General features: G+C 46.5%; 1 protein-coding gene and 1 long non-coding RNA gene across 2 annotated transcripts in view; both read left to right on the top strand.

Moving 5' to 3' along the window:
• The first annotated feature begins 6 nt into the window (after positions 1-6).
• Positions 7-26,217, top strand: part of NEBL (nebulette) — a 355,587-nt gene continuing 329,376 nt past the window's right edge. Inside the window, exons 1-2 of the mRNA XM_029953726.1 lie at positions 7-173; positions 1,410-1,504. Coding sequence (XP_029809586.1) covers positions 105-173; positions 1,410-1,504 — 164 coding nt within the window. The 5' untranslated portion in view covers positions 7-104. The remainder of the gene's footprint in view (positions 174-1,409; positions 1,505-26,217) is intronic.
• Positions 22,280-25,170, top strand: LOC115303803. The gene is made up of 3 exons (XR_003914246.1): positions 22,280-22,320; positions 23,662-23,773; positions 25,156-25,170. It is a non-coding gene; the product is annotated as an uncharacterized LOC115303803 (long non-coding RNA).

Raw genomic sequence — 26,217 nt, 5'->3', positions numbered from 1 at the left:
CCGCCTGCCCGGAGGCGGTGCGGGGCTCGCCGGGGGATGTCACAGCGGCTCCTCGGAGCCCCCCAGCCGCTGCCGCACAGCCGCCGCCCCTGGGAGCCGCGACAATGAACCCCCAATGCGCCCGCTGCGGAAAAGTCGTGTATCCCACGGAGAAAGTCAACTGCCTGGATAAGGTGAGCGAGGGGGCGCCGGGCCAGCCCGGACCTGCCGGGCGCCGGGCTGCACCTGCTCCGAGAAGTTTTGGCGTCTGGGATGCGAGGAGAGGAGCGGGGCTCTGTGTTTGGGTGTGTGTTGGCACCGGGTGGTGGCGCGCAGAGGCGGACGCCCGCGGGAGTATCCGGAGGGCACGCCTGGCGACACCGGGGTGGGAACCGGGAAGGGTCTTCGTCGGGGTGCGGGGCTGCGCCGGCATCGGAGGCGCTGCTGCGGAGAGCGCGCGGCGGAGCGCGGCCGGGGGTCCGAAGAGCCCGGGCTCGCCCCCTTCCCACCTCCACCCCTGCCCCTCGCCGCCCCGCATCCCACCTCGCCCCCGCCCCAGCGCCTCCCGTGACGGCGGTGAGGTGGAGAGGCAAATAATAATTAATATGTCGCGGGGCGGCCGCTGCGGCATCGCTGAGAATAATCCCCGGCTCGGCGCGGCGAGCAGGATCCACGGGGGGTTAATCCACCTGGCTGGGGAATTCCAGAGGAAGTGGCTGCAGGCCCGGCCCCTGCAGCCCTGCTCCCTGCAGCCCTGCTCCCTGCCCTTCCCGGGCGTGGATGGAGTTGAACAGCCTGGGAGAGCGAGCCCGGCGCTGTCCTGAGTGACCGATCACTGAAACCAGCCGGAGGCGGTCCCTGTGACATTTGCGTGTGCGGATACAAATGCACCGCGTCCTCTCGGCAGTCCTCCCGGACAGGGTCCACCTTTCCTGCAGTTTAGAAGAAGCTGGACAGGGATGGGGGGGCAGGGTACCTTCATAAGCCCCCCTCCTGGCTCCTAAGGGTTGCCCGGCTTCCGGTGGACACATATTTATGGAGAGCCAGCGAACTCCGTGTTTAGGCACTTGGGGCTGGATTCGTTTTCCTTCTGAGGCTACTACACAGTTTCCGAGTTTCCATTATGAACCAGTTTAGGATTCCGTTCTGGCTGCTCCTACAAGTGCAGTATGGATAGAGCCCTGGCAGTTCTTGCGAGTGAGTCTGTACGTTGCAGTAGGGCTTCATTTAAAACTCACTTTTCACAGCTGCCTGCCTCATTTACGTAACTGAAAGGAGGTACACGCATCTACTGTTACCTACAATCATTGTGCTGTAGTATTTTCAAGTAAGGGTGGGGACCATGATGCACTAAAAAGATCTCCTTTCTGTACCCATCCTGGAAAGCACTGGCGTGGTACTAAACTTTTAAATATTTATTTTTTTTTCAGTATTGGCATAAAGGATGTTTCCACTGTGAGGTCTGTAAGATGGCTCTCAACATGAACAACTACAAAGGCTATGAAAAGAAGCCCTATTGTAACGCGTAAGTATTGTCAACACCGTGTGCCAGGTGTGGCCCAGCATCAGAACGGAAAAGTGAGTGGCTCTGCCTGTTCTGAAATACTGACTCACTGTGTCATGCAGGTGTGGCACTGGCCAGTGACTTGTTTATGCCACACACTCTGGGGCCACGGACTTTGTTGAAGGTCATGGCACTTGTGCGTTTCTTAATGTGCAGGGTAATTTAGGCTTTGAGGTTCAGAGTGTTGCAGACTTGGGGACGTTTGTTAGAAGCTGCAGAACTCGCACGCTGAGAAAGTGTGGGCTCTGAAGTGCATGTCAGATTTCCATTTTCGTCATGTGATGTTGCCATATTGCAATTTTATATCTGAACCTAGTTGCTAGGGAAAGGAGTCTTGCTTAATCTTAGCGGAGACCGCTCCAGAGATCCTAGAGCTGAAACAGGCAACCAACGAATTGAGACATGGGTGTTTCTGGCCGGGTAGGGGTCGGTCTGTTGGGGGAGATTAAAGAAGGCAACCTTTCTTTGGCAGGGCTGTCTGTAGGCACGCTTTTAGCCTGTACTGCTAGCAACTAGCTAGCAGTTAACACAGTGCTTACTATGTGCCAGGCCCCTGTTGTAAGCGCTTTAGGCATACTGACTCATTTAATCTTTACAGATTCTGTGACTTGGTGGGGGGGGGGGTTACTATTATGATCCCCATTTGACAGATCAGGAAATGGAGGCCTTGAGAGGCTTATCCTCAGGGAGGGGCTCAGATCTCTCCTAGATTCTGGACCTTGGCCATTGGTTCCAAATGGCGACCTCGCCATACCTGGGGGCATGGGTCCCTCCACATCTTGAACGTCCTCCCACCAAAGTGTTTTAACTGTGAGCTCTTGGCCCTGATTGTTGAGCTGCCTTCTTCCCCGTTCCCCCGTGGGGGCCAATCCGGCCTGCAGGTGGCACAGGACCCTTAGCCTTTTGGCTGGAATATTGCGAGATGTTCATACTCTCTAGAGTTTTTGAAATAGGTTCAGTCAGGGCTTCTGGAGATGGAGGCTCATGGTTCACGGACACGTCACTCGTGGGACTGTGTTTTCACGGATAGTAAACTTTTGGTAAACAAATGTAGTGTGCTTATACCTCTCTGGTGAAGAACTTTTTTGTTGTTATTCTTTTTGTGTGTTCTGTTGGTCCTACCTTATTGTTTATTGCTTATTGATTGACTAGAAACTTTTTAAGAAATCAGAACATGGGAGCCCTGAAGAGAGCAGACTTTTTTGGATAAGTGAAATTCACAGACATTGCCCAAACTCAGTGATGTTTTCAGCCCTCCTCCACCATTGCCTCTTATGGGGATAACATGAAACAACAACAACAACGAAAAAACAACAAAAAAATGAGATTTCAGTGTCATGGTCTCCTGCTTCTCTTAAAGAGAGGTATGAGCGATTGGCTAAACATCAAAGGCGGCCAGCAGTACCTAGATGGGAAAGGGTCTCCTTCAACCCGTAAACCAGATAATTGTTCTTTCGTTTAAAGGAAAGTGAACCATTTTCCCATAACTGCTCCAGCCTGTGGCGTGATTCGATTAGGCTTTATGGGCCACATCAAGATTCTTTATAGCTCCATATCCTGGAGTTTAACCCGGTGATAACAATGCCTTCGGGTGGCCCTGATCGGCCTGGAGGAGTTGGGAGAAGAGGAAAGACAGGAGAGAAAGAAACCGAGGGGAGAGCAATTACATTTGGTATGATGTGATACGGCATAACGTATATACATATGTAATTATGTACGTGTATACGTATAGAAACGTACAGACAGATAAAGAATTGAATTAGGGAGAAAAGAAATAGTAAAAATAAAATGACAGAAGAAAAGAGGTCCAGCTGAAGGAGACAGGCTGAAAACTCAATGCTTACTGCGCACTTTCAGTTCAGTCCAATTGAAGAAGATTATCAGATTCTGTAGCAAGTCATGGGTCGCTGGTTTGCAGTCTGACTTAATAGTGAGCTAGTGCCCATAACTGTTGAGATTTGGACCCCAAAACAAAAAGCCTCTAACTGTAGTTAGGAGACATTCTGCTCTGTTGTTCCATAGGACAGAGTCTTATTTTAAATACTTCAGGGATGTCTAAATCGAAGGCTTACAGATTTTAAACTTTCTGATGTAATTCAAGTGCTTTTGGTATTAGGTTGAAGTGGAATTTGGGGGGTAGCATCTCAGCTTTCTTGCTTCGTATTAAAGCTGGTGGTCCACTCTGTTGAGCAGAGAGACAGGTGAAGACAGAAATCTAGCTTTGGCGGCTGAATGATTCGAATTGGTGGTGTCAGTTTGTTTAATTTAGCTTCAAGTTCAGGTCACAGCTTGATCTGCCGTCTTCAGAAACGGAGCCTGGCGAGGTTGCCCGTTCTGTCTGCTGTTGAAGGCTCCAGGCCGGAAGGCCCCTGTTCTCATTTCTTACTTTTCCAAGGGCACAGGTTGCCTTGTAAACTCATTGGGCAGCATGGATTACCCTCCGGGGATTGTGATGCCTCTGCTCTAATTCAGGTGGTGTGTGTCGATCAGCTGTTCCCAATGGTCTTGGCCAGAAGGGTTGCCACAATTTCTCTGGGTCAATGGTGGAAAATTGATTCTCTGAAGCATACTGTTACTGGAAAATGAAACATTCTGTATCCATGTAGAGCAATATTTCATCTGTACCTAGTTTGGTTCAGGAGTCGATACACATACATGTTTAAAAGAAAATGACCGTTTTCCTCCCCTCAACTTGTTATTGTGAAAATTTTCACTGACATAAAAGTGGTTAAAAGAATAATACAATGAACATCTCTATATCATCCACTGAAATCCCATTGTTATTAACATTTGGTCACATTTGCCTCATATTTCTATTTAGTTATGTGTACAAATATATTATTGTCAGACCGTTTGTCAGTTTCATGAATCAAGTTCGTTTCATACATTGATAATTCATCCCTGAAAACTACCTCATCCATGTTCAAGAATAAGGATATTTTCTTTTATTTTTTTAATGTTTATTTTTGAGAGAGAGAGAGAGAGAGAGAGAGAGAGACAGACAGAGCGTGAGCAGGAGAGGGACAGAGAGTGAGGGAGACACAGAATCCGAAGCAGGCTCCAGGCTCTGGGACTGTTAGCTCAGAGCCTGACACGGGGCTTGAACCTACAAACCACAAGACCATGACCTGAGCCAAAGACTGATCCCTGACAGACGGAGCCACCCTGCTGCTCCCAGAATAAGGATATTTTCTTAATCAGAGAACCATTGTGACACCCAAGAAAGTTACCAAAATTTCATAATAATCTAAAATCCTGCCTACGTTCATATTTCCTCCATTGTCCTAAGAATGTCTTTTGTAGCTACTTTTTTCTTCTTAAACCAGAATCCAATCAAGGTTCATACTTGACATTTAGTTGTTGTGAAAACTACAACTTTTTTTGATTACTGGAGATTCAATGTTCTTTAATTTCTTTTCTATTGATTTATATAATCTGACGGAGTTTTCATGAAGAGGACTTAGGTAGCATTTCTTATGAAAAAATATACATAATTACCAAGAACCTTTAAAATAAATATTAAGAATATGCCTAAAAATTTGAAAGGGTAAACAGACATTTAAGATTATTTTTAGAAAACATAAAGCCTTTTTATTTTAATTGATAACCTGGGGGCATTTTTTTTTTAATGGAATGAAGTTGTGTTTTCTTCCCTTTAAATATGTTGCTTGCTTATATTCTCATGTGTTTAGAGAAGAAAGAAGTTTTCTTCTTGGTTTCATGCAAAGGAGAACACGTATAAAATATAATTTACATAATATTTAAATTTTGATCTTTTGATAGAATGATCAAAGTATGTTACCCACTAGATGTAAGATTGGGCTTAATACACATTTAGCTCCTAATGTAGGAGTGCACGCTATTAACATATTTAAAAACAAACTGGTCTACTTAAATACATGCCATGTTTTCATAGCCTTCATGTTTCATAAGCAGGCAATGGATTCTTTAGCACGTTCAGAATTTTTTCATCATGAAATTTGCAAAGAAAAAGAGGACCAGGCGATATTTTTACTGCTCAGAGATCTTGGGAAAACAATACTAGATGATTAAACAAGAAACATTCCTCATTTTTGTGTGTGAATTTATATGCAAAGTTAAACTACCCAACAAGCCACACAAAGAATAGAAACCCCAAGGCCATTTGATGAATACATTATTTATGTGTAAAAGTCAAAATTGTAGTATTATGTGTTTGTAAAAATAATATATCATTTCTTCAAGTTTTCTGAGAAATATTACTGCTAAGAAATAGCAATGTTGGGGCGCCTGGGTGGTTTGGTTGGTTGAGCATCCGGCTTCAGTTCAAGTCATGATCTCACAGTTCATGGGTTCAGGCCCCGCATTGGGCTGTGTGCTGACAGCTTGCTCAGAGCCTGGAGCCTGCTTCTGAATCTGTGCCTCTTTCTCTCTCTTGCTCCTCCCCTGTTCATGCTCTGTCTGTCTGTCTCTCTCTCAATAATAAATAATGTAAAAAAAAAAAAAAAAGAAAAAGAGAAATAGCAATGTCAATGACTGGCCAGCTAATGCACTAGCACTAAAAGTCTAGTTATTTTAGGTCAGGGGAGGGCCCAGTTAATGATGCAGTAGTTTGGCAGCATCTTGTCAATAATTTCCCCAAATCATCACTTCTGCGGGAGTTTTTGGGGGGCCGAAAATTTGTCCTGGTCTGCCCACATTTGATATATGCCTTGTATCTGCATCAAATGTATCTTTAAAAAAATTTTTTTTGTTTATTTATTTTTAAGAGAGAGAGAGAGACAGAGTGCTTTCAGGGGAGGGGCAGAGAGAGAGGGAGACACAGAATCCAAAGCAGGCTCCAAGCTCTAAGCTGTCAGCCCAGAGCCCGATGCAGGGCTTGAACCCACGAACTGGGAGATCATGACCTGAGCCGAAGTCAGGTGCTTAACCTACTGAGCCTCCCAGGCGCCTCCCCGCGCCCCCCCCGTCAATGTATCTTTAAATATCGGGCTGAAAGAACACAAATATCTGTGTTCAGTATGTTTAACTATCTTTCCAAGTAAGAATCTCTTTCAGCAAATAGTTTCACTTAGCATAATTTGGGGGGATGTTAAAAATAAACCAGCAGGAGCGGAACGTCGTGTTTACTTTCGCTCTGCCTGTGTTAGCGTTCGTCTTGTGAATATTTATTGACTCTCTGTAGCCTGGGAGCTGAGCGAGGTGATGCTCATTATGAGGGACCCAGAACGGTCAGTGCCGCTCAGCCAGCCTGTCTTGAGGGTGGCTACCTAGGCCAACGCTCCCCTGGCTCTCACTTACCGTTTCTCTGCTGGTCGGCCCTTGTGGAGGCCTTTAGCACGGGGTGCTCTGAGGACAGGGAAGGAAATTCAACTTAAACCTGAGCGTTTTCCACCATGTATTTCCCTTATCTCTGTTTAGTCCTCTCAAACCCGGTTCTGTAACCCTCCACGGGCTTGAGTGATCTCAAGGGGACTCTATGAAATTCTTGCTATTAAGTTGGCTTTAATTACTTAAGAACTATTCACAAAAAGCACTATGGTTAATTGGAGTTTCGTAGCAAGACAGAACTGGATTTGAACCCTGGCGCTGTCATGTTCTGCTGAGGAGGTCCTTTGGTCTCCAAGCCTCAGTTTCTTCTTCCGTAAAATGGGAAGGGTGACTCACCCGACCGGGGCTGTGTGGGATGAAGGAGACCGTGCAGTACGTCTGGCATACAGTGGAACTTCTGTGGACAGTAGTGCTTCTATTTCCTCAGTGGAAATAATTTTTTGAAAAGATGAAGGAGGAAAAGGAGGTAGAGGGAGAGGAGGAAGTATGTCAAAGAAATAATAATTACTCCTGGTAAAAGGTTTATATCAATATTTTTCACACTGTGGGTTGTCATCTGTTAGAGGGTTGTATCCAGAACTTAGAGAGAGAGAGAGAGAGAGAGGGAGAGAGAGAATATTAGAGTGCATCTGAGTAGTGAAATGTGAGAGAGAGAGAGAGAGAGAGAGAGAGAGAGAGAGAGAATATTAGAGTGCATCTGAGCAGTGAAATGTGTATTGGTTTGGCAAACATTAAAAAATTTTTTTTTGAAGTTTCTCATTTTTGAGAGAGCGAGAGAGAGCAAGGGAGGGACAGAGAGAGGGAGACACAGAATCCGAAGCAGGCTCCAGGCTCTGAGCTGTCAGCACAGAGCCGGCTGTGGGGCCCGAACCCACGAACCACGAGCTCGTGACCTGAGCTGAAGTCGGATACTTAATGGACTGAGTCACTTAGGCGCCCCTCATTTTCTTCCCCTTGGTGTGTGTATACAGTGTGTACTGGATCATGATGTGAAAAATAGTTTTACTGGATACGGTGGTCAAGAAGGTTTGAGAAATAGCAGTTTAGTTCCATGTTCTCAGCACCCCAGGCGGTCAGCAGTGCAGGTTGCCGGCAAGCACAGGGCTGTGTGTGCTGAGTTCATGGACTCCGATGGCCGTTGCTTTCGCAGTGTTGGTGCCAACCCCATCCTGCCCCGTGCCCCGTCACCCGTCGGGAATCCACTCCGCCGGCAGAGCCGTCGCCGTCCTGTGAAGGAGCCGCGTGCTTGTCTGTCCGTGTCCCCTCTTCTAGCTTGGGGTGGCTCTGCGGACGTCTGTCCTGCTCACTGTGTACCCCCGAGCCTGGCACTCAGCACCCCATCACGATTAGCTGCCTCAGTGAGTGTGAAGGCCGCGCCGCATCAGTGTGGTCCCGCCTTACCCCCCAGATCGGGAGGCCGCCCAGCCTACTTTCTCTCCGGGGTGGGCAGGCGGGGGGGCGGGGGGGGTGAGGTGTGAGGAGCTGGCCTGTTCGGAGAGCCCGAATGGTGGCGTGGTGGCCAGGTGGCGGAGTGTGAAAGCCAAGAGCTGCAGTCTCCCCGCCGAGGCACGCCATTGCCAGGCGGCAGTGCACACGGTGGGTTTCCCCTCACTGCTTCCAGGCTCGGCTTCAAAGCTGTCCTCCTAAAAGATTCCTCATTGATATTCATTTATTTGCTTCTGGATTTAATCATAACCTGTGAAATAAGATGATAATTTCTACGTAACAAGAACTCTGTAGAAATTAAACGGTAAATATCTGTAAGCCTTAGCACATCAAATGACACCGATTAGGTGTGCAAATATTAGTCCCCTTTCTTATTTATTTATTTATTTAATTAAAATGTTTTGTTTTTGGGTGGCGCCTGGGTGGCTCAGTCAGTTAAGCGTCTGACTTCGGCTCAGGTCATGATCTTGCAGTTTGTGAGTCCGAGCCCCACATTGGGCTCTGTGCTGATAGCTCAGAGCCTGGAGCCCACTTTGGATTCTGTCTCCATCTCTGTCTGCCCCTCCCCCACTTGCACTCTGTCTCTCTCTAAAAAAATGAAAAAAATTTTTTTTAACATTTATTTATTTTTGAGAGACAGAGAGAGAGACAGAGCATGAGTGGGAGAGGGGCAGAGAGAGAGGGAGACACAGAATCGGAAGCAGGCTCCAGCACACAGCCAGACACTGGGCTCGAACCCACAAACTGCAAGATCATGACCTGAGCTTCAGTCGGCTGCTTAACTGACTGAGCCACCCAGGAGCCCCAGTCTCCTCCCTTATTTATAATTAACTGAAACTTGTCTCATATTTCCCCCATAAAGAGAGGAGAAAATGTCACATTGTAAAGTAACCCTGTCTGTGTACAGATACTGTGGTCCGTGGGAGTTCTAGTTAGCCTCAATTATAACACGTCTTGCCTGACTTTAGTTACATGCTGCGTAGGAAAAGATTCATCCTTTAGCCCCTTGACATACACCTGATGCAGGAGGATGACAGGTGTTTCGTTTTTGTTTTTGTTTTTGTATTTTTGTTAAAATCAGAGGATCAAAAGTGGAGGCTGGAGACATTTTATTTGAACCAAACAAAAAGGTTCTGGTGCATGTGCAAACTGATCCAATTCTCAGTTACCTTACTGAACCGTGGGTGGTGGCTCACGAATGTTAGTGCCTCTCGAAATCACTGTAGAAGACCATGTTTACACATCAGGTACAGAATTCTGCCACACTTAAACGTGTTTGTGAAAGGCGTCTTCCTAGTGTGGGCTCTTCAGGATGATGTATTTATTATGGAATGATGCCAGATAAGAGAAGATTTGGAGATGAAGCCCGTATCTCCTAAATCACGGCAAAATGCAAGGTTAATGCAAGATATAGATGTGCGCGCTTAAAGGGGTATTGATTATGTGTCAAGGGCCTGTGTAAGGGTGCATTTCGGTATGTCTTCTTTAAACGTTTTCAGAGGAGTGCTTTACAAAGGCATAGTGCTTCCTGGGGATGTCAGGAGCGAGAGAGAACAGACATACTCCCCCCAAGACACCCTCCTTCTCCAGAGCCTCAGGCCCTTCCAAGCTCCATCCCTGGAGGAATAGAAAGTTGAATTTCTTTTCCTTTCTGTTTCTGTTCTCCTCCAGTTAGTGGGATGAGGAAGCCTTAGGCTTTTTAGCAGTGTGAGAGAGGTGGGATCTAGAATAATATTTATGGGCTGAGGACCCAGAACATTTCACAGGCTTAGTAAAAGCGTGATTACTGATTCTGAAGTTCTGCTAGTGAATAAAACATTCTGCAGCCTTTCTTGCGGAACCTAGATGTGGGGCAGAGGCACGAGCAGGAAAACAGGAAGTTGTGAGAAGGACTAGGTTGCAACAGCAAGGATTATTTATTCCGGCGCTGGAAACCCATTATTAATTTTATCTGTAGTCAGCTGTGCATTTTTCTTGGCGGAGTCTTTGAGGGAGTGGCGGCACATTGAACTGCTGTTTCCTTTTCCTCACTCCCTGTTGACTCCTTCCCACTGGATCCTAGAAGCAGCCAGAAGAAAACGAGTTCGACGTGTGTGTTTTTGAATAGCACCAGATCGATAGGTGGCCTGGTGGCCTCTTAGACTTCTGCTTCGGCTCAGCGGTCTCAAAAGCCACTTAGACAAAAATCCTTGATTAGATCCCCTGATGCTCATTACCCACCAAAGGCGGCGCAAGTCTGCCACAGAGAGCGTGGGGACATGGGGTGGCTGTGCGTGGCCGAGGGCCAGGGGTCTGGGATGTGGAGTTAGACGATTGCCCGCCAGCATTGAATTTGGTCTTACATGTGACTTTGTTATCTGTTCATTGATCAAGGGCACGAACTCCACCAAATCAGGCGGTGAGCACACACGTCAGTACAGAGACAGCGGACGGACAGACGGATTGTTGATGATCCGGATGTCTGTGCCATCCTCTCCGGGCTGCTCTTTCCCCCCATGCAGCTGGGTGCCGGAGCCGGAAGCATCTCCCTTGTCTTCCGCACCTCCCTGCCCTTTATCCCATCGCTGTGTTCTTTCCCTCTGTCCTTGCCTGTACGCAGGCTCTCGTCATATTTGGCCGCTGGTCTGACAGTTGTCCCCTAACTGGTCTCCTGGTTCCCGTCTTTTTCTTTTTGAAGGCTTTTCCTGCCACCACACTTCTGTTTCGAAGCCTTGGCTCTGGCCGTATTACTCCCTTGCACAAACACCTCTGATGGTTCCTCATTGCCTACAGAAAAAAAATAAATTAGGTTTCTGACAAGCACCTGGGGGCTTTTCACCATCTACTTTCCTCTGCTCACTTCCTTCTGTCTCCCCTCCTCCTCTCCAGTCATACTGGGCGGCTTGCCCAATGCCTTCAGCAAGTTTCTTCAGCTAAGTCTCAGTATCCTCATCTGTAAAATGGGTATGATATTAGCCTAGGCTTAGGATATTCATTGGAATATCAATACGTCGAGCACAGTTTCAGCACACAGTGGAGTTAATAAAAAAATAAAGTTTACATTGTTTATAACCTAGACCCGTGATTTGATCCTTGACTCACGCTGTTCTTATGCTTTCCTGCTCTCCCCTCTTTTAAAGTTACTTTCATCTGGGGCACCTGGGCGGCTCAGTGGGTTAAGCGTCCAACTTTGGCTCAGGACGTGATCTCGCAGCTTGTGAGTTCAAGTCTCGTGTCGGGCTCGCTGCTGTCAGCGAAGAGCCTGCCAGGAATTCTCTGTCCCCCCTCCTGTCCTCCTCCTCCTTCTCTCTCAAAACTAAATAAACATTAAAAAAAATAAAGTTACTTTCATCTTTAGGATGCACATCCATGCCAGTCTTTGTGAAGCCATCTTGAGCCTTTTAATTGCTGGGCTTTCTTTGTGTGCTCATTTTGTCTTTATACCTCAGCGATCTCACTTACCCAAAGGCCTGTCCCGTACTATGGTTGTGTTGTGTTGTCTACCTATTGGAGGCAGTTTCCTGCTGAGGGTGGACCATGGCAGCTCATAGGCTGGGGTGGAGGTGGTTTGGGGGTTGGGGAGATAAGGTCAGCTGCAAGAGCTTGACTTCTTGGGGTGCCTAGGTGGCTCAGTCGGTTAAGCCTCTGGCTTCGGCTCAGGTCATGATCTCACAGTTTGTGGGTTTGAGCCCCGCGTCCGGCTCTGTGCTGACAGCTAGCTCAGAGCCTGGAGCCTGCTTCAGTTTCTGTATCTCCCTCTCTCTCTGACCCTCCTCTGCTCATGCTGTCTTTCTCTGTCTCTCAAAAATAAATTAAAAAAAAACATTAAAAAAAAAGAGCTTGACTTCTTAAAGGTATTATTTCTGGTGTGTTTTTAAGGAATTGAGAATGGGTGTTGCAGCGCTGCAATGCGATTCAGACATTATTCACCCGGAGTTAGTGTCAGCTCCGTCAGTTAAGGGTGTGGTCTCCAACAAGACAGATGGCAGCTACGAGTTCAGAAGTCCCCAGGCCACCCACACTTCTGAAAACTGGCTACAAATATGAGGGTTCCTGCATGGAGCTAATTAGCTAACATGGCGGAGAGAACTCAGAAGAGTGCTGTACTTAAGATTATTGTTTTAGGGGCACCTGGGTGGCTCAGTTGGTTAAGCATCTGACTTCGGCTCAGGTCATCATCTCTCAGTCCGTGAGTTTGAGCCCTGCGTCAGGCTCTGTGCTGACAGCTCAGAGCCTGGAGCCTGCTTCAGATTCTGTGTCTTCCTCTCTCTCTCTGCCCCTCCCCTGCTCACACTCTGTTTCTCTCAAAAATAAATAAAACTTAAAAGAAAGATTATTGTTTTATTATCATAAAAGATATGAATCAGGACCAGGCAAATGAGCATACCCATGGGGCAAGGGTGGGGAAGGTCCTGGATGTGGGGCTTTCTTGCCCTCGCCCTGTGGAATCAGAACGTGTCTCCCTGTGGCTGCGTTGATGTGGTAAGCAATTGAGAATCTCCACTGAGCTTTGGTGTCCAGAGTTTTTGCCAAGGTTTGATTCCACAGATGTGACGACTTATTGACCATGTGTGACTATTCCATCTCTTTTCCCCCTCCCCTCCCTGGAGGATGTCCGCTGATATTGGCCGACTCAAAGGCCCAGCCCTCTAATCACCTGGTTTCTGGAATGGCCAGTCCCGGCCGAAGCCATCTTGTTAGCCTAACTCAGGTATGCATGAACACTAATGGATAACAAAGATATTTCCAATACTTGGGAAATTCTAACTCTTTTGTCCGGAAAGTGGACACAATGCAGGCCAGATTCTTTATGATACAATAGGTGTGCTTCTCGCTGTCCTCATCAGTTATGCTGTCTGAACTGTTGACACAGTGTTGTTCTTTTGCATCATGAACCTTCCTGTCTCCTTATGCCAAGAATGATGATCTAGAACCCACTATATCGACTTCGTCAATCAACAGATGTTGGGTACGACTTGTAAACTGTTGGGGTGTCTGGGTGGCTCAGTTGGTTAAGTGTTCGACTTTAGCTCAGGGTGTGATCTCATGGTACATGGGTTCGAGCCCTGTGTCAGGCTCTGTGCTGACAGCTCAGAGCCTGGAGCCTGCTTGGGATTCTGTGTCTCCCTCTCTCTCTGCCCCTCTCCAGCTTGTACTCTTTTTCTCTCTCTCAAAAATAAATAAATATTAAAAAAAACATTTGGGGACGCCTGGGTGGCTCAATTGGTTGAGCATCCGGCTTCAGCTCAGGTGATGATCTCGCAGTTTGTGGGTTCAGGCCCCACGTCGGGCTTTGTGCTGACAGCTCAGAGCCTGGAGCCTGCTTCGGATTCTGTGTCTCCTTCTCTCTCTGCCCCTCCCCCACTCATGCTCTGTCTCTGTCTCTTAAAAAAAAAAACAAAACCATTTATGAACTGTTGGCTGAATGCACACAGGAGGTGGGTGAGAGGACCTATTTGTGGAAAGAACCTTGATAGAACATTCTAGATTTATTTTTCATAAGTAAGCAAGTCTTTCCTATGAGCAAATTAGCATTTTTGAGAGCAAGAATCGTCCCAATTGCCTTAGTATACTCCAGCACCTACTGTGTGCTCAGTAAATGTCCCCTGGACAGAGCACGTCGCCCAGCTAGCTTTGCTGGGTATGTGGGTGAGTCCCTGTCTGGCTGTCTGAGCAATTCACCTCAGCCCCAGGCATCTCTGGCTGACAGAGCGGACTCGACAAGAGGATAGACTTCTTTCCATGAGCATCTGTGTGGAGATCCCGCTGGACCTGGCCATGCTTGGACTGATAACATACGTGCATGGTAGCTACCGCTCAAGACTTTAGGCGAGATACTGAAATTTATTGCTACATTACTGGTCACTGATATGCCACTAAACAAAAGAAGACAGGAAGAATGTCTACATAGATACTTTGTAACAATCACTTTGTTATAACTATGTTTCTCAAAGTCTTAGAAATGAACTCTGGGGCTCCTGGTTGGCTCAGTTGGTTAAGCAAGCCTATGACCTTTGATTTCAGCTCACGTAATGATCTCATGGTTTGTGAGTTCAAGCTCCATACTGGGCTCTGGGCTGACAGCTAGGAGCCTGCTTGGGATTCTTTCTTGCTCCCTCTCTCTCTGTCCCTCCTCCATGTGTCCCTCCCCCTCCTCTCAAAAATAAATATTAAAAAAAAAAGAAGTGAACCCTGTGTTTAGATATCAGGCAATGTGCATATTCATTTGCATACCTATATCTTTTTTGCTGGAAATAACAATAACTAATATATTTGCTGAAACAAAATGTGATCGGGGGTGAGTGCATTCATCCCTGATAAATCATGAGCCTTTACATTCTCTTATGGAAGAATTTAATTTTCTTTGGTGACTTTTTTCAAAGCTCTGTCTCTTCTCTCTGAGTTCCAGAACTTCACAGGTAACTTATCAAGATCTGTGCTTCTCCCCTGTCCCTCTCCCCCATGCCAGCTCTTTGTCTCTCTCTGTCTCTGTCTCTCTGTTTAAAGTCCTTTCTGTTGCCACTGACATAGTTCTCCGATTTTCTTAACATTAGCGAAATGCTATTTAAAAATTTCTAGTTGCTCAAGGCACATAATAATTAAGGGTTATTCCTGTCAGGAATAGCAACACCATATTAGAGCAGTTCTTCCTCAGAAGCTGCTAAAGAAGGAAAATCCTGTTTCGAGGGTTTGCCTCTGTGGTTTCTTTCTTTCTTTCTTTTTTTTTAAATGGCAGTTATGTAATGTCAGGTTTAATTGGCCAGGAGTCAGGAAGCTGGTTTATTTGTGCGTCTCTTGGGTCATATGTACCTGGGGGGTGAGTGGTCAGTGAACAGACCTGTAACTTGTACCGCGGGGCTCTTGCCCAAGAAATGTCCCGCGTAATGACCGTTTCACAGATGTTGAAAGAAAAGCTTATTGGTTTTTCCTTACGCCGTGGTGGGTATATAACAGACACTGAATTAACACGCATGGACTGACTGTAAAAGTGCATTTATTCTGAATGGGAGCAGCCCTTCCTTTGACCGCAGGCCTCCTGACTGGCATCCTTCTCCAGTGGATCAGGAACGATTGCTACTCAGGATTTAAAAATTAATTCCCCAGCAGGAGAAAACAGATGGTAACATAAAAGAAGTACCTGAATGGAGGAAGGATCAGGTAATTCTCAGTAAAAGGCGAAAGATTTATACGATCTGAAGAGAAGCCAGAGTATAAGGGAGCGTTGATGAGCTCATCCGTCTGTACCAACGCGTAGACCCTCAAGGAGGTTCACGAGATTGGCAGTGTCACCAGTTGTGTGTGTGGGGGACCAGCTGATAATGAAATTCTGGCAGCAGGGAGGCTTGCTGTGCTAAAAAAGAAACTTGTCTAAAAGATGGATCCGTGTATAGAAAGAAGGAAACTCGAAGATGGAGAAATGCTGGAGAACGTGGAAGTGGGCCCCGACGCAGGCAGATGGGAAGGGATACCACCGAAGCTCTCGTGATGCATTTCCACGTTGGCAGCGGGGAAGGGAGGTGTGCGGAGCCGCCCAAGTTGGGAAGAACATCGGTTGATCTTTTGGTTTTGTGTACAGTGCCACTGTGTTCAAGTTGCTACGGGCTCCATGTGGAAAATACGGAAGGACTGGTTGGTGACGTAGCAGTCGCGGGGACTTTGGTCTCTGTGGCCTGGGGGTGAAAAGAGGGGTTGCCCATCACGCCCCACGGCCATCTTCAGGAGCACCAGGGGCTGTGTGTGAGCTGTCCTGGGCTGGCAGTCGGCCTTTCTGTGATTTACTGAGAGAGGAAAGAAGGAGCAGAAGAAAGGTGGCTCAGTGAGGTGAAGACTCTGGAAAATAAAGTTCTGATTGAAAAATGGGTTGTTTCCTTGAGAGAAAAGGGGAATGCCTCTTAAATTTTTTTTTTTTAACATTTATTTAGTTTTGAGAGACAGAGAAAGATCATGATCAGGGCAAGGGCAGAGAGAGAGGGAGACACAGAATCTGAAGCAGGCTCCAGGCTCTGAGCTAGCTGTCAGCACAGAGCCCACAGCGGGGCTCAAACCCACGAACTGTGAGATCATGACCTGAACTGAAGATGCTGAACAAACTGAGCCACTCAGGTGCCCTAGGGAAATGCTTCTTAAAACAAAAACCAAACATCAAACCCGGAAGCCACATAGGGCATCCCCTGGGCGCTTTCTAAGCTCTGATGAGTACAACCCACCATGTAAAAGATGGTAAAAACTGAGGATTCAAGAGTTCTTGTTGTACAAATAGTAAGAATAGGGCCAAGAAAGCTGATAGCCAGCGTGGACAATGTCTAAAGACAAGTTAAGTTTCAAACGCACTTGTTTTCCAAGACCAGCGATGAGCCGTGGCTCTGGGAAGATGTGGCGATAATAAAAGAAGACGAAGAAAGAAGGAGAGTTATTTGGTTTCTAGTCCGTTTTCATCCTCTCAACCAAGAAGAAGCTATTTACAACCAGCAAATGTTCTCAGACGTCCTCAAGAAATTAAAGTGAATGTGTGGAGGACCCATGGCAAGAAGCCGTTCATCATTCATCGCGAAACTGGAAAATGTTTGGGTCCCTAGGTCCAAATGGGTGGTACCTCGGGGACCTGAGGATACTGTCGACCTGAAGCCTGTGACCCATGGCCCTGAACAGCGAGAGGGGACGTGGAGGGGGATTAAGGGAATGGACTCTGGTGCTCTGCTGGGTTACTTCGCCTCCCTGTGCCTCAGTTTCCTCGTCTGTAGACTGGTGACGCTTCATCAATTATCCCATCCACAAAAGGAGGGGACTGTGCTCTGTTGATGACCGCCATCGTACTTCCTGCCCATTCCGGTCCTGTCAGGACTAAGTGAGGTCATCCGTGTAAACAGCTGACTCAGAGACTTGATCCCATGTAAGTGTTGGTTACACTTGTTATGACCTATTCTTTGTGAGAAATTATCTGCGAAAGAGGGCCCTGGGAGAGTTTTGGAGATGGGAAAGCGGCCCTGGTTTTAGAAAGTGGAAGAAGACACACTCTAGAAATTACGGCCTCATAAATTTGACATTAATTCCCAGCAAAATTCTCCTGTGGGCAAGCGCAGAGGTGGTCTGTGAAACTCAAAGGAAGGAGTGCTCACGCTTCTGTGGTCAGTCACTAGGCCTGCTGTGCAAAGTGCCAGGAACTGGGCGGCTTCTCGAACAGACAGAAATGTGCTGCCTCCCAGTTCTGGGGGAGAGAGGGCTGAAATTAGGGTGTCCACGGATTGGTTTCTCCTGGGGGCTGTGAGGACGGATCTGGGTCAGGCCTCTCTCCTTGGCTTGTAGACGGCCACCTCCTCCCTGTGTCTTTTCACGTCATTATCCCTCTGTGTGTCTCTCTGTGTCCAAATTTCCCCATTTTACGAGGACAGCAGTCCTATCGGATGAGGACCTCCCTGACCTCATTCGAGCCTGATTCCCTCTGTAAAGATTCCTCCCGCACGTGAGATCACATTCTGAGGCACTAGGAGTTAAGCCTTCACCACATCTTTTTTTTTAAGGGGTGGGGACACACTTCAGCCAACCCATAACAGGTTCACCAACAAAGTCAAGCAAAGCAAACTCAGCCTGATTTTTCTGATGGTATACAAGGGAGATCTATGCATGGTGAACTTTTGAATTTTTAAAAAGGCATTCAATGCTGCTAATTTTTGTAAAGGAAATTTCTAGTGGGTGTATTCTCTTTCCCCCTCCCCTGCAGGTGCTGGGTTCCATCTGCCTTTGAATTATGTGGGTCTGTTTCTTCATTTGAGGAGTTTGGTGTCAAGACCTCACTATTATTTTCAAGGTTTAATAATTATCGTTGCTTCCATCCGGGACCTTTATTTTGTGACATTGTATGCATTCTGAAACAATTATGGAATTGTTCTCTGATGGATTGGTCCTGCTCGTAGGAGAATGGTGTTAAAATATTTATTGGGAAATGAATTTCAGTTTCAAATGGAAAAGGCCGGAAGAAATATGGTTTAAAACTTCATAGAAAATGACACAGTTCTTATCACTTTATTTTTAAAACGGGGAAAAAAAAATCTCATGCCTGTGACCTGGGCTCTAGTACACCTAGAAGATTCTGGTGTGGAGATTTATAATCGCAATATTCCCGTGATTCAGGATTTATATTTCAACTTCAGAATTGAATTATTAATTTTATCATGAAGCTTACTCAGATGGCTTTACTTTCTTTTATTATTTTATGAAGTAACGAAGAATTTTATCTGGGTCTCAAGAGTTAGTTGAGTAGACTGACTTTGGCGGCGCTGGCGCTTATAGGGAAGGGTTAGACGGCCCAAAGAAACGGTGTACACCCGCGGGGCAGGTGGGTCCTGTGATAAGGCTCGTGTCGGTCCTGGTTTGTTTTCCGCGGACACACTCTCTGGTTAGCCTACTCTCCCAGGTGAACTTTCATACCAGATAGAAATCTTACCCCAAAGTAGCATTTCTCCTGCACCCTCGCCCTCCTGCCCCCGACTTTGAAAACAAATCCGAAACACGCGCCTCCTCTTTCCTCCTCACAATCAGATCTTAACGTCGAGTGTCTCCTAGTACTGTTGATGTTTCTGTCTCGAATTAATTTTCCGATAACTCTTTGTCCGTTTACACATGGCTGATTTTTGCACAGTGCTCAAACGCGACTGACTTGATGCCAGATGGGCGTCTCTTTGGGCCTTAAGAAAAGGACAAAATTACTTCTCCCCAGTTATGCTAGCATAGCGCCCCCCTTCCCCGCCCCCAATCAATGACTCTAGATTTTTTTTTCTCTCTCTAGAGTTTCTACTGGAGCTTTCTGTTTTTACCATCTGAGTGGCCAGAAATTCAGCCCTGGGGGGGTGATGGACATTCATAACTTTTCTGAAAACCTTTGATCTTAAACAGGATGTCGGCCTGAAACTGTAGTGCAGTTACCTACCTGACTTCTGAGAGATGGCAAAGGCCGGCTGCTAGGCCCACTCTACCTCTGTCCTCATTATGTTTCGGGGCTTACTCTCTGCGGAGGAGGCGCGGTCAGTGAGAGGAAAAGGGAAGACAGTGTTTGGAAAGAGCAGGGCACGGCCCTCTGTATGTGGGAGCAGTGAGGGCTTTCAGTGATGCCTCTCCATGGGGCTCATTTCTTCTCCCTAGAACTGGGCAGCGCTGTACCCAGCCTGCTGTTCTCCTCCTCTTTGCAACTGTAACCACTGTTTGAGCCCGAGCAAAGCCATGATTACTCAAATCACATGATTTGGGTGTGAATTAAAAAAAAATTTTTTTTTTGGTTAGTGTTTTTTTTATTCCCAAAGTCCCCAAATGTATCTGACCTTAGTAAAATTTTTTAAAAGATGTTTATTTATTTCTTGAGAGAGAGGAAAAGATAGAGCACGAGCTAGGGAGAGGCAGAGAAAGAGAGGAAGACACAGAATCCGACGCAGGTTCCAGGCTCCAGGCTCCAAGACATCAGACCCCAATGCAGGGCTCGAACCCACGAACCCATGAACCCACGAGATCATGACCTGAGCCAAAGTCAGACACCTAACTTGACTGAGCCACCCAGGTGCCCCCTTGAGTGTGAATTTTAAAGCTGAACTGGTAAATTTTTTCAAGATTTCAGAAGTACTTATGTCTGTTTTTCAAATCAGAATGCATTTTCAAATTATTTTCGACTTTTCTGTGAGATTCAGGTTTTGAATGAGAGTTTGGGAGGGAGATTATTCAATTTTTTCCTCTGTCTGTTAGCTTTAAACTTCAACTAAAAAAAAAAAAATTCCTCATGGTGAACATGTGGAAGAGACTCTTAGCTGTGAAGATTTGTTTCATGATGTTGTTGAGGAAAAGGCACCTGCATTGTTTCTTTAACATTTTGAATAATGTTGGGAGTTGTGCTATTTTTTTTTTTTTGTATTTTTTTATATTGTGAATTTTCAAATGCACAGGTGCTGTGAGACAGGGAGGAAAATTCAGTGTTATCGCTCATTTACATGAGGGCTCACTTTCTGAAGTTGACTTCAGTGTTTGCTTTAAAGAATATTTATTTTCTGTGTAGTATCAATAACCTAAGGCCTTCTGAACTGGGCAGTTGTTCTCTCTTCATCATTAAGTCAGTGTTTAGTAAACATGTCTCAAAATGCAATTTTGATTTCTGAAAATCATATGTTCATGTATATGCTCATTATGAATTTCCTGTTTTGCCTGCTCCATTTTATGTGGCCTTATTACATTATGCATCATTTAACAGATGTAAAGGCAGCCCTACATACTTTTATGCTACAAAAGACCTATATTTTATTTCCGTGTATATTTATTTCAGGAAGTGAATCGGTAATGCATTAGCCTCTGTGACCTTGTGGTATGGTGCCGTCTTGAGGAAACCAAGCTTTGAAGTCAGACATTTCAGTTTGAGCTCTGGACTCCATTGGAAAGTCACTTCATGTCTCCAACCTTACTTTCCTCATCTGTAAAATGAGGGCAGTGATAACACCGTCCCGCTGGAGTTATTGAAAGGTTCACATGAGACAGTGCATGTAAAGTGCCTGACCCACTATCACTGCACATTTCTGAGCTAGAAGATGCATGGTGTGGGTGAACAATTTGGGACTAGCAGACTGGAGATCTGGGATTCGAGGCCAGAGAAAATCCACAAAGCCTGGAAAGAAACTAGGGAGACCCAAGACTTTGGTTCTAAGTACGTTAGGTGGTGTTGCTTTTCCACTGAAGTATTCTATTGATCGTACTGGTACAAACAAGGAGATGGGTACAGAGGTTCTCCCTCCCTCCCTCAAGGTCATGTTTTACTTTAGCAGAAAAGGTTTGTGGTCATTGATACTCTGGACTAGAACTTGATGCATTGATCTGTGTATTTTCTCCAAACAGGAAGTTCAATTACTGTTCTTAGATTCACGAGTTCAGAGTGGAGTTTGTGCCCGGAACCAAGTGTGTTACCTGATCTACACTTGACTGGGCTAGTTAAATGTTCAGATGGAATGATATGTTCTCTCTCTCTTTCAGCTTTTTCTGTTCTGCAGTCATGTGGGATGTTTGTCGACAGTGGAACCTTCTGTCCTTGTAGCCTATGTCGTGAGGTGTGGCCTGGGGGCATTGTGTGGCTTTGGGGAGTGGAGGTGGGTAGATGCTCACTGGATGCCAAAGGAGTTCTTGGGGTTAGTGGATCTTTTTCTTAATGCTTATTTATTTATTTTGAGAGAAAGAGAGAGCGTGAACAGCAGTGGGGCAGAGAGAGCGAGAGGAAAAATCCCAAGCAGGTTCCACACCTTGAGAGAGAGCCTGATCTGGGGCTTGATCTGGTGACTGTGAGATCATGACCTGAGCTGAGATCAAGAGTCAGACAGTTAGCCTACTGAGCCACCCAGGCACCCCGGGATTAGTGGATTTTATTTTACTAATTTTTTTTTCATGCTTATTTATTTTGAGAGAGAGAGAGCGCATGCACACACAAATGGGGGAGGGGCAGAGAGAGAGAGCGAGAGAGAGGGAGACACAGAAGCTGAAGCAGTCTCCAGCATCTGAGTTGTCAGCATAGAGCCTGATACAGGTCTCGAACTCACAAACTGTGAGATGGTGACCTGAGCTGAAGTTGGACGTTTAACCGCCTGAACCACTAGGTGCCCCAGTGGATTTTAAATATGACACTGGAGTCATAACCAGCAGCTTAGTTTATAACCAGAAGCTTGGCACTGGGGGCCGATGAAAGCTGGCCCATCCTGGATTGCTTGGTCTCGGGATTGTAGGCTCCTTGGAAACGGAGGGGGTTGGAAGTAAAATTGGGCTTGGCTTTGCCTGCATTCCTATCAAGCCCAGTACGGCTCATCTCCGTTGTCCCCTTCCTTGAATGGTAGAATTTCAGTCCCTTCTTCATTTATGCGTTCAGTGGTGAAATTCATTTGTTTAATTAATATCGATTGGATATGTACTATGACCAGACACTGTCCTAAGTATTTGGGAATGCTGCAGTCAACAAAGCAGACAAAAATTTCTGCCCTTGTGGAGTTTCCAGTTTTAGAGGAAAGAAGCAGACAATATACACAACAAAACAAGTAAGGCACTAGACAGGGATAAGTACTATAGAGAAAAATCAGGCAAGGAAGGGAGGTAGAGTTTTGGAGGGTGGCTTAGACCTGAAAATAGGCTGGTCAGAGAAACCCGAGTTCTTATGTTTGAGCCAAACTTGGGGGGAGTGAGAGAGCAGCCTCTGTGGAGACGAAGGAAATAGGGCAAGGACACACAGAGAAAACCTGGGGGTGCAGGAGAGACAAGCCAGCCGGGGAGGCTGCGGGGAGCACGGGCAGAGGAGAGTGGGAGAGCTGGACGGCAGCCAGCGAGTGGGGGGTGGGGAGGACGGAGGGGTGCAGATGGGGGCACAAAGGGCCTTTAGACTATTGTAGGGACCCTGGAATTGGGGTAACGGTGAGTGATCGGGTGTTGCTGGGGGCACTGAGCCACAGGAGTGACATGATGTGTGATAGGTTTTTAATGGGATCACTCTGGCTGCTGCGAAAGTAGTGTATTTACTGAGCCAAAAAAGGCTGTGTGTGTGTGTGTGTGTGTGTGTGTGTGTGTGTACACGCGCCAAAGGGATGGTCACATGGAGAGTGTGCTGATACCGCCCTTAGTGTGAAAAAGGAGTATATTATCATCTAATCAATGCTGTAGCCCTTGAGGGAGTTTCACGCCCTGGGTGGCTAGGACCCCGAGGGTCTGTGGAAGGGGCAGTGCAGGGGCTTTCCGCCATCACTGGCGACTATGTTTACTTACTTAAGCAGAGTGGACACATTGTGCACGTTATTTTGTTTCCTGGATGTAGTTTAGGCCAAGATTGCTTTGGAGGGAGTTTGGAAAAATCCTGTAGAATGATGGACTCTTGTGGATTTCCCGACAGACGACCCCATTCTTTCCCATGCCCTCCCCCAGCCCATCCTCCCCTTCCTGCCCTTCCGTGATGAGCAGGGGTGAGAGCATTGCCCTCACAGGCTGTATATTTCTGAGTGCTGGTCATTAATTTTCCTCGGCTTGGCCGAAGAAACCTTCCCGTCACCTCTTCCGAACGTTGAGCACCACCTTAGCGTGAATGAGTTTTGACAACAGAACCTTGTTCTGCCGCAAGAGGTTGGCCTGGTTCCACTTCCTATTAATTTTCTTGTACCATTAAGGCACCTAGGAAAACAGTTGAAGAAAGTTTCCATTTTGTGGGCTAATAATAAATGCCACAAGGCAGGTCCTTGGTCTTTTGGCTTGGGCTGTGATTTTCTGTATGGAAGGCGTGCACCATGGTTACTACGATGGAAATCAGACTTGTCTTTTGAACTTTGGAAATCCGGACACCGATCGGCACAGGTACTTGTTCTGAAGCTGTCACATCTCACTTTTGTATTTGCCAGACGTGCTCGCTGGTTTCGCTTCTTGGCAGTGCAGATGTTCCGAGACACATCGTAGGTTCTCCAGCGCTCAAGACTTGGGTCTTTTCCCCCCTCAGATTCTGTAATTGTGCAGGTTTGTGGACGGAACCGGTCTGGGTGCGGGGGGGGGGGAACCTCAGCTCATCCTTTCAGTTTTAATTAGTTGTGAAATATTAGCAGGGAGGCAAAGTTATTTTACATTGAAGTGCCTTTTTTTTTGGGAAGTGGTAAATTAAATTTTATGGTAGCAGCTGTTCTGAGTGGAATTTGTCAGAAAGTTGATGAGAAGCGAATGCTTCCAATACTCTGATATAAATCCTTAGCTTAAAAATGGTACAGCCTGCAAATAAATGAGGGTGTTGAAATTTAGAAAAATATTTTTGTAAATGCACGTTTCAAAACCCAAGCACTTTTTTAAAAATTTATTTTTATTTTTTACATTATAGCCTAAGACTTTCAAAAACAATGAATGCTCTGATTTTGCAATGGGAGTCTTTGTTTAGTTTAGAAGCCAGTAATGACATGCTAAAAAAGAAAACATAACCTAGTAGGGAAGCTCCCTAATGGTGCGCATACTGGAGAAAGAATTTGAGAAGGAACGGGACCTTTGAACATGTTGTTCCTCTTCTGCAGTATCGCCTTCCTCACCCCTACCCCCCACCCCCTCCCCCGACGTAACTTTGCCTCCTTGATGACTTTCCCTCATCCGTCCCTTGCTCTCCTGACTTGGCTAGTTCTTTCTACTGTAGACTCTTATAAGCCTTATACAGTTCTTCTTGACACTTACTGTATATTTTCTTGAATAATTCTTTATTCTCTGAACTCCATGAGGTAAGAGAGTTTCCTTATTATTTTCTGTTATTATTGTGTCATCCCTGCCTTCATACAGGGCCCGGCACACTGATGACTATTTGTTCAGCGAAGGAATCCATAAATGGATTGAATTTGGGTGTCAAGAGGAAGGCTGGTCCAAAGATTTAGGCCCATGGTGTCAAGTCCAAATGCCTTTGGGGCTGGGCAGCCAAAGTAAATGACGGCAGTAGACTTGGGAGGCAATGGGATGAGCTGGGCAGACCAGATAGAATGTCTGGGTCGGGGGGCCCGCTGAGCGGATGCTGTCTTACCTCCCTCAGGGGCAGCTCGTTCTTTCTGCCACAGGGCTGTAGGCTTGGATGGTAGCAAATCTGAAGGACTCCCCAGGCAGATGGGGTAGGGTGGGTGGACTTAAATAGTAGAGAGAACTGGGAAGGAAGGAGACTGGAGGGCATGGACTGCCAGGAAGGTTTCTGGGCGGAGGCGAGAGAGTGTCAGATTAGGAAGTGTTTAGGAAGACAATTTTGGCAGCGGCTCTGGAGACTTGTCGGTCTGCAGGCTAACGTTCTAGTCCACACTGGAGCTCAGTGAGGTGGGGCCCTGCGAGAAGTGAGGTGTAGAACCAGTAACTTCCTTTCTGGCAATATTTTTGCAAATACAAAGACGAACATGTAGCAGAAGAATAGATTCCTGAAACTTCCACTACTCTTCACCAAAGCCTTTCTTCAAATAGCAGAAATGGCCACTGGAAAAGGAAATCATGAGGTAAGGTCAGAACGCTGTGGTTGAGGATTGAGTGGGAAGTGAGAAAGGAACACCAGTGAGTGGAAGACTCCTCTTTCGAGAAGTTTTTCAAAATAGGAAGAAAAGAAACTGGAGCAGAAGCCGGGGCAGAGGAAGATACCAGAAAGATCCAAGGGCATGGCTTTACAGTGCCAGTGAGGATCCCTTCTTGGGAAATCATGAGAGCACAGAGTGGGTGAAGGTGTCCAGCGTCTGAGGTAGAAATGCCCAGCGGATGGCTAGGCCTTGCCATGGGGCAGGGGAGGTGAATGCCCGTGGAGAAGAGAGCATGAGGTTGGGGTTTGGCTTAGGGGAAGACGTGTGTCAGACATAGTGCTAAAAGGCATTTCCATTTCCACTTTTATCACAGGTTTTACTAACGGGCAAAAGAGATACTCTTGGAAAGATTGAGGGAAAGTGTCCCTCGCTTCTCCCTTCTGACTCGAAAATGCACAAGAAGCCTCAGCCGCCTCCTGAAATCTTGAATAAAAGCAGTCTCAAAACTATGCCATGAGGGATATTTCGGACCTGCACAAATCCCAGGCCTGTCTCGCTTTGGTAATCAGCTGCCCCTGAAGTGGGTCTGAAAATAATAGATTAGTGGGTCGCCAGGGTGGCTCAGTCGGTTGAGAGTCTGACTTCATCTCAGATTATGATCCCTCCGTCTGTGAGTTTGAGCCCCATATCCAGCTCTGTGTTGACAGCTCAGAGCCTGGAGCCTGCTTCGGATCCTGTCTCCTTCTCTCTCTGCCCCTCCCCCACTCGTTCTCTCTCTCTCTCTCTCTCTCTCTCTCTCTCTCTCTCTCTCTCTCTCTCTCTCTCTCTCTCAAAAATAGATAAAAGATTAACACAATTAAAAAAAAGAGAAAATAATAGATTGGTAATAAAGTAGCATAGGATACTATGGAAGTTCTGCAGACATTTAGTCCTGTCTTTGGAATC

This window comes from Suricata suricatta, chromosome 10 (genome assembly GCF_006229205.1).
Source record: "Suricata suricatta isolate VVHF042 chromosome 10, meerkat_22Aug2017_6uvM2_HiC, whole genome shotgun sequence".
Taxonomy (NCBI): Eukaryota; Metazoa; Chordata; class Mammalia; order Carnivora; family Herpestidae; genus Suricata; species Suricata suricatta.
The sequence above is the reverse complement of the archived record's forward strand: the minus strand, read 5'-3'. Positions and strand labels throughout refer to the sequence as shown.